Source organism: Benincasa hispida, unplaced genomic scaffold (assembly GCF_027475165.1).
Source record: "Benincasa hispida cultivar pf3 unplaced genomic scaffold, pf3_genome.v1.1 HicScf19, whole genome shotgun sequence".
NCBI classification, from domain to species: domain Eukaryota; kingdom Viridiplantae; phylum Streptophyta; class Magnoliopsida; order Cucurbitales; family Cucurbitaceae; genus Benincasa; species Benincasa hispida.
The window spans coordinates 58,106-65,476 of record NW_028326261.1 but is presented as its reverse complement, the minus strand read 5'-3'; the positions used below and the strand labels follow the sequence as shown (position 1 = coordinate 65,476).

Here is a 7,371-nt window from a genome sequence, read left to right as displayed (position 1 = left end):
AATTGACAGGCACTTTATTAAAGAAAAGTTAGACTGCGGAGCTATTTGTATTCCCTATGTACCTTCAGTCCAAAAGATTGCAGATGTTTTTACAAAAGGGTTATCGAGACAGACGTTTAAAGCTTGTATTAGCAAGTTGGGTCTTGCCGATATCTAAGCCCCAACTTGAGGAGGAGTGTTGAAATACGTTGAATTAGCCCTAAAGACACTTTTGTAATTTTTACTATATTTGCTAAATTAGGGTTTCACCTCATTCTATTTATATCTGAGGTTGGGTCTATTGTAAACATGACATAAAATAATAAGTCCTTTTCTACAGTGGTTTTTCTTCCCTGAATTAGGGTTTTCCAAATAAACTCCTTGTGTCGTCTTCTTTTTCTACTTCAATAGTGATGACTAGAGCACAATATACCTATCTAAGAATCAACAATTTCACAATAGAACCAAGCACATTGATATTAAATATCATTTTATTAGACAAGAGATTGAGAAAGGGGAAGTCAAGGTAGTGAAGATTCATACCTCTGATAATGCAGCTGATATGCTACCAAAAACTATTCCATTAAACAAGCTTGGAAGATGTTTAGACCTTATCGGGTTCGAGTTACCTGAAAAAGGTTAGCTCAAGTCAACTCAGTAAAGCAAAGAGGGAAGGTACTCTGGATGCTTACATTGTTATAGAAAGACTCAAAATCAAGAAGAACAATATTTGTAGGCAGTTGAACCGTTGTCGACATCTTTCTGTTATGTGTTGTAATCACCAGAGCTTCATCGTTGACTATATTGCCTATATATATAATGGAAAACGAATGTGAGATTAATGTGATAAGAAGAATAAGAGTGAATAAGAAAACAAGAGAGCAAGGAATTTGTTCTATAATACTTTAAAGAAGTAATGAAGAGAATCTCCCGATTTCCACAGTGGACATAGACCTTTGGCCGAACCACTTAAACTCCCGTGTCCTTTCTTCATATCTCTACGATCGTTTAGAATTTACTAAAGTATCGTTTACACGATCGTGTAGTTTCTATCTCATCGTGTACTTGATCGTTAGCTTCACGTCCAATCGTTTATACAATCGTTTAGCTTCTCAACTGTCGTCTACACGATCGTCTAGCTCCACTTAAGTGTCGTCTACATGTTCGTCTAGCGCTTCATCCAATCGTTTACATAATTGAACTATGGACTAGTTCTTGGAGATTCGTCTACACGATAGAGCTACCATTTGGTAAACGACTGACGATTTTCAAGCCTCAATATACTACATTCCCTCACTCTTGAATTGTTATTGACCGTTAGATATGGGTGTTTTATGATTGTTAACATGAAGATCTTGTCATCTGGGACAACAAAGACAAAGTGTACAAGTTGAAAAAGGCCTTGTATGGATTGAAGCAAGCTTCGCGAGCTTGGTATAGTCGCATTGACAATTTCTTTATAAAGATAGGTTTTCAAAGCTGGTGTCCATATGAACATGCACTCTATGTCAAAGAAGATAAGTATAGCAAATTTCTTATTGTTTCATTATATGTTGTTGATTTGCTTTTAATTGAAAATGATAAACTGTAGTGTGATGATTTTAAGAATTCCATGAAAAGATAATTTGAGATGAGTGATATGGGTCTCATCCATTATTTTTTGGGAATTGAAGTCAGTCAAAAGGATGGAGAGATTTTCATCTCACAACAAAAGTATGCTCATGATTTGCTGAAAAAATTCATAATGGAAAATGCTTTTCCTTGTAACATGTTCATGGATGCAAATTTGAAATTAAGCAAGAATGATATTGGATAAGATGTTGATCCAAGCTTATATCGAAGTTTAGTTGGAAGTTTGATGTACTTGACTGCAACAAGACCCGATATTCTATTTATTGTATGTATGTCAAGCAGATTCATGTCAAGCTTGAAATGAAGTCATTGGGAAACGGGTAAGCGAGTGCTTCGTTACATTCTTGGCACTATTAATTTTGGAATTTATTACAAGAAAGTTTTAGAATCAGTGTTAGTTGGTTTTTGTGATAGTGATTGGAGTGGTAATGTTGATGATCATAAAAGCACATCTCGTTATGTTTTTAGCATTGGTTCGGGTGTTTTTTTATGGACTTCAAAGAAATAACCTGTTCTTACTCTTTCAACCACCAAAGTAGAATTCATCTCTTTATCTACAGCTGAATGTCAAGTTTTATGGCTTAGATGGATGTTGAAATAATTGAAGTGTACGCAAAGAAGTCAAACTACTTTATATTTTGATAATTGGTTCTGCCATTGCATTATCAAAAAATCCAATCTTCCATGGAAGAAGCAAACATATTAGAATCAAGTATCATTTTATCAGAAACTTCATTAAAGATGGAGAAGTGATGGTGAAGTATTGCAAGACTCAAGATTAGTTGGCGGATATTTTTACGAAGGCACTAAAGTTTGACTTATTTGTTAAGTTCAAAGAAAAGCTTGGAGTTGCTCAAGTCCAAATTAACGGAGAATGATAAAATTAATCTAGACTTATATTCAAGATGCATGAATTATATTTAATTAGATACATGAATAGTTGAGATTTAAGGAATAGTTAAATACACGAATTACAAGATACAATGATGAATGTTCATGTATTGGTGAAAAATCACATGTATTTGCATTTATCATTGATGTCTTTTGATGTATTTTTCTACTAGTATAAATATGTGTAGGATTTTTCATTTGTAATCAAGCCAAGAAAATAAAGTAATATTCAAGTTCTAGTTTCTCCAATCTTATGTGAGTAAGAGAATAATCTTCTTCTCTTATCTATTGAGTTGTATTGTGAGAGCCTACATCATTTCCAACGGAACATCACCATTGAAAGAGCCATTATTTGGTGCTATTGGATCTGTTATTATAACTTCTTCCTATGACATTTTGTCTTGAAGAGAAAAGAAGATTAGAAGGAAAATGGATTCTACAAAGGGTTTTTAACTTGATTCTTGTTAAAAGAATTGAACTTCAACTATATTTTGGGTGTGGAGTTTATAGAGAAATAATAATGTACTATTATTGGTTGTACGTCAGAATGTGATCAAGTGTGGCATAATGCATGACAGCTGCTAGTGCTTATCTAATTAGACTGAGATTATATAGACCATTCATTCAACTTGAATTTGACCATTGTAAAAGGTTGGCACGTCTTCTAGAGCGATGTTTTGTCTTGATTGAGCGAAGGTTTAAAACGTGTATGGGACCAAAATGTTGAAGTCTTACAGCCTAGATGTTGACTAATGATATGTTCCTGTCATGTCAAATATGATGTTCCAATCACTGTAAAATTTATTAGAAGTTATTTTCTTTTTTTTAGTAAATGCTGTCTTAACCATCTGAATACTTCTTTCTTTCTTGGTAGCTGGAAAGATCTTGGTCTATATTCCTTGTTCTTCTTAAATTCTTCTTAAAGCAGATGTATGGTACTACAGTTTGGTTCGTTGATCTTAATTTAGGCAAAATTCGAGTAATATGTAATATGTTAAAGACATTGTCATAAATATCGTTACATGTCTGGAAGCAAATTTTACAGAATTTTTTTCTTTCTTTTTTTTCGACTTATTTTTTTTTAAAAAAAAATCAACATAAACATATATAATTCAACTGATATAAGATATATACTATTGACAAAAAAGTTAAAAGTACAAATCACTCCATATGTTTAACATAATTTAAGTATTTGTACTAAAGTATTAACACAAACTTGTATAAAAATCACATATTTTAAAGACGAGTATTAGGTAAGGCTAGCATAATTTGGGATAGAAAATTGTGCTTTTTATTAGTATATTATTACTTTTTTTATTTTAAAGTATACGAATTAAAATAGACATTACAGATTAAAATAAAGTTTGTAATGAAAAGAAAAGATTAAAACAAAAATACTATATATACGGAGAGATTATTGTTGAAATGAGAGGAAAGAAAATAGTCTCTCCTAGAACTTGAGAGAAAGTTTGCTGAGCCATTATTTGGTGCTATTGGATCTGTGATTACAACTTCTTCCTATGACATTTTGCCTTCAAGAGAAGAAGATTAGAAGGCAAATGGATTCTACAAAGGGTTTATTTAACTTCATTCTTGTTAGAAGAATTTAACTTAACTATATTTTGGGTGTGGAATTTATAGGACTAATAATGCATGGCAGCTGCTGCTAGTGCTCATCTAATTAATATATTTTAGACCATTCATTGACGTTGAATTTGTCCAATGTAAAAAGTTTGGCACATGTCAGTTAGAACGATGTTTTGTCTGGATGTGATAATTATTGATTAGTATATTATTACTTTTTTTTATAGAGATTTTCGTCATTTTCTTCAATCTTTGTACAAATTCTTGCAAGACTCAATGGATTTCTTGAAAGTTTTGCTACTTTATGAATAGGTAAGTTCTTTTATCTTGGGGATTGTGTTAGGTGAGCCAATTCTTGAGACTTTTTCATTTAATTTTTTCTTGTAATTTGTTGTTCTTGAATGTTTTTACTGTTAATTTCAATAAAATCCGATAGAAATGGGTTGAACCTCAATTTTTTTTAGATTTTTGTATGCAAAATTACATGGCTCTATAGCATAATTGCAATTAGGTTGCAAAAATTAGTGATTTTAATGGAATGTTTGGACTTCTTTTCCTATTTTTCTTAAAAGATTTACTAGTTTAGAACATTCATATTAATCATTATTTTAGTCTTTTTAATTTCAAGAATGTCATAGTCGAGAAAACCCAAGAAATGCATGCAATTTAGGAATTACATGTGGAATGTCTTTAGGAAGCTTTTATGAACTAAATTGGGGTTAATTGACCAATTTAGGTTAATTGGCTAACTAGGGCATTAGGGCTTAACCTTAATGAACTATGGAACAATTGAATTGCTTAAAATGAATGATGTCTATGATAGAATTAGGTTAATCTGCATAATATTCCCGAGATCCTTATTCCATTGAATATGTTACATAATTTCTTTTATACTATCTCTCATTATTCTCATTACCAAAATTTCATATCAATTCTTCTTTTACTTTTTCTTAGTTTCTTAAAACCAACAAACCTCCACTCAATTTGGATTTCAAAACTCAATTTTACCAATTAATAGAGGTTCTCCATGGATCGACCTTGTGCTTCCACTTTACTACGTGTTAGTATTAGTAGTTGTGCGTATTTTAGAAATTCTATTTGTTTTGGATTAAGATGAACAAATAACATCATTTTAGCTCGAACAAATTGGCATTATTGTTGGGGACCCATACAATTGGCTTATTTGAATTTTGAATTCCTTTAAAAATAAAAAATAAAAAAAGAGAGATAATAAAATCCAAAAAATAGTTAATGTGATTAAATTTTTTTTTTTTTTTGTGCATGACCTGCTCCTCGCGGAGTGTACTTTGTGATTTGGTTGTAGACATTAACCATGAGTAGAGGCGACTTCGAAGGAAAATAACAAGAGGAGAAGATGGAAAAATTGAGGAGCTAAGACAAGAAGAAGAAGCAAGAGAGTACCATGAGAGAGCTTGCGGAGCCGGATTACAACCAACAACCATTGTGCATAGTCTACCCGGAGACTACCGTTCCGTTCAAACTTAAACCAGGACTTGTGCATCTCTCGCCTAAATTTAGATGACAACCTGACGAGGATCTGCACAAATACATGAAAGAATTTCATCTAGTATGGGATGGAATGCACCTGCATGAGATAACCCAAGAACAACTTAATCTTAGGGCCTTTCCTTCTCTTTGAAGGATATGGCCAAAGATTGGTTGTACTACTTGTCGGCAGGATCCATCATTACATGGAATGGTTTGAAAAAGTTCATAGAAATTTTTTTCCCTATATCTAAGGCACAAAATATTAGAAAAGAAATCTATGGCATTAAGCAAGTTGTAGGAGAGTAACTTTATGAATATTGGAAAAGATATAAACAACTTTGTGCTTTATTCCCTCATTATCAAATTTCTTAACAATATCTAATCCAATATTTCTATTCAGGTTTGCTTCCATCGGAAAGGAGCAACATTGATGTTGCCGTCGGAGGGGCTCTAGCTGACAAGAGACCCACAAAAGCTAGTCAACTCATATCCATCGTGGCGGAAAATTCTCAGAATTTCGAATCAAGGACTGTCAACTACAACATTGGTCAGTCCAAAGAGGTAAGTGAGCTTAGAACTCAAGTCTTTAATCTTGTTTCTCTTTTTACACAGGTTTCTCGAGGTGATCTTCCTCATGTTAAGACATGTGGAGCATTTGGAGTAGCTGGACATACCTTCGAAGCTTACCCACAAGTTCACGTGAATGATATAGGAGGCTTCTAAACGAAGTACGATCTGCATGGGCAAACGTACAATCGAGGGTAGAGAGATCATGCATGGAAGTACTCAAACATTAGCAAACTCATGCAAAAGAAGTTTTATTACTAAATACTGCAGTGCTAACGCATTATATTGCAGGATCTTTACAAAAAGCTAATGCATAATCAAGAAGTGCCGCAGGGAAAGCTCTAACACATGGGCCATGTGTCGGAGGGAATTCAATGCAGAGAAGATACATTGATCCAGGCTGATTATGTCACATCACCACTTGCAGTATGGGCATCTGCCGTAGGCAGCGTCTGAAAAGCTTCTGAGAGTCAGGCAGTTGACCAGAGCATGGACTTTAATGCTGCCAATTCATCAAGTGAACATGACCAACGCCTATAAATAGATGAAGTCCCTCCAAAGTTCGAAGTCAAAGATAGTACAAAGAAATTATCAAGACTCCCACTCTCTGTAATTAGCGTAGTCGTAGTTTAAGTTGTGCTGTGGTGCCAAGACGAACAGAAGGGTTGAGAACCACCACCACCGCCGATCAGGGAGCGGAGGAAGCCAAGCTTAAGAAAGATACTTCGTCCAACTCCTATACAAGTTATTGTACACAACATAAATGAGCCAAAGAGATACAAGAGATTGTATTGTGCGGCTTGATTCAGTTTATTTCATCTCATTTATCGCTTTCATTGCATTTGATTGAATATTACTTTTGTAAAGACAATATACTTCTTTATAAAATTCATATATTTGATCCATCACATTTTGCCATTGTTTATTTCTTGTTTATGTTGAATGCATTTATACTTTATGCAAAACTTCATTTCAACGCTCAAGCCAATATGATCAATTTGTAAAAGCATCTTTAACTTAGACTGTTCGAGAGAATAACTAAGCCGCATCAAGTAGGACACCTAGTACAGCTACAGATATACTTACTAGTGTTTATTGTTTTCTGTGTTAGACGCATGCATCCTAGAGATAGGTTTTGTATGTTGGTCGCATTGAGAAGTGTTAAATAAAGTTTAACGCATGAACAAAAGATGAGCAAATCATCCCATC

The 7,371-nt window shown here is 33.6% G+C and overlaps 1 protein-coding gene across 3 annotated transcripts; it reads left to right on the top strand.

Moving 5' to 3' along the window:
• Positions 1 to 4,332: 4,332 nt before the first annotated feature.
• LOC150030471 (uncharacterized) lies at positions 4,333 to 7,067 on the top strand. Of its 3 annotated transcripts, none has more exons than XM_090309691.1 (3): positions 4,333 to 4,398; positions 5,388 to 5,806; positions 5,996 to 7,067. In XM_090309691.1, the coding sequence occupies exons 2-3, from the start codon at positions 5,752 to 5,754 to the stop codon at positions 6,316 to 6,318; spliced, it is 378 nt and encodes a 125-aa protein (XP_090165817.1). In that variant the 5' UTR covers positions 4,333 to 4,398; positions 5,388 to 5,751; the 3' UTR covers positions 6,319 to 7,067. The 3 variants fall into 3 exon arrangements, 2 of the variants coding, with proteins under 2 accessions (XP_090165817.1, XP_090165818.1); XM_090309692.1 differs by having other exon boundaries at positions 4,335 to 4,398; positions 5,411 to 5,806; XR_016526847.1 differs by lacking the exon at positions 4,333 to 4,398 and having other exon boundaries at positions 4,405 to 5,806; positions 5,996 to 6,377; positions 6,454 to 7,067.
• Positions 7,068 to 7,371: the final 304 nt, after the last annotated feature.

Bases quoted from the DNA above. Each gene is read 5' to 3' on its own strand.
- LOC150030471 (XM_090309691.1), top strand. From the start codon at position 5,752: ATGGCCAAAGATTGGTTGTACTACTTGTCGGCAGGATCCATCATTACA. The intron at 5,807-5,995 runs GTTTGAAAAAGT...ATTTCTATTCAG, and splicing joins ATCCATCATTACATGGAATG to GTTTGCTTCCATCGGAAAGG.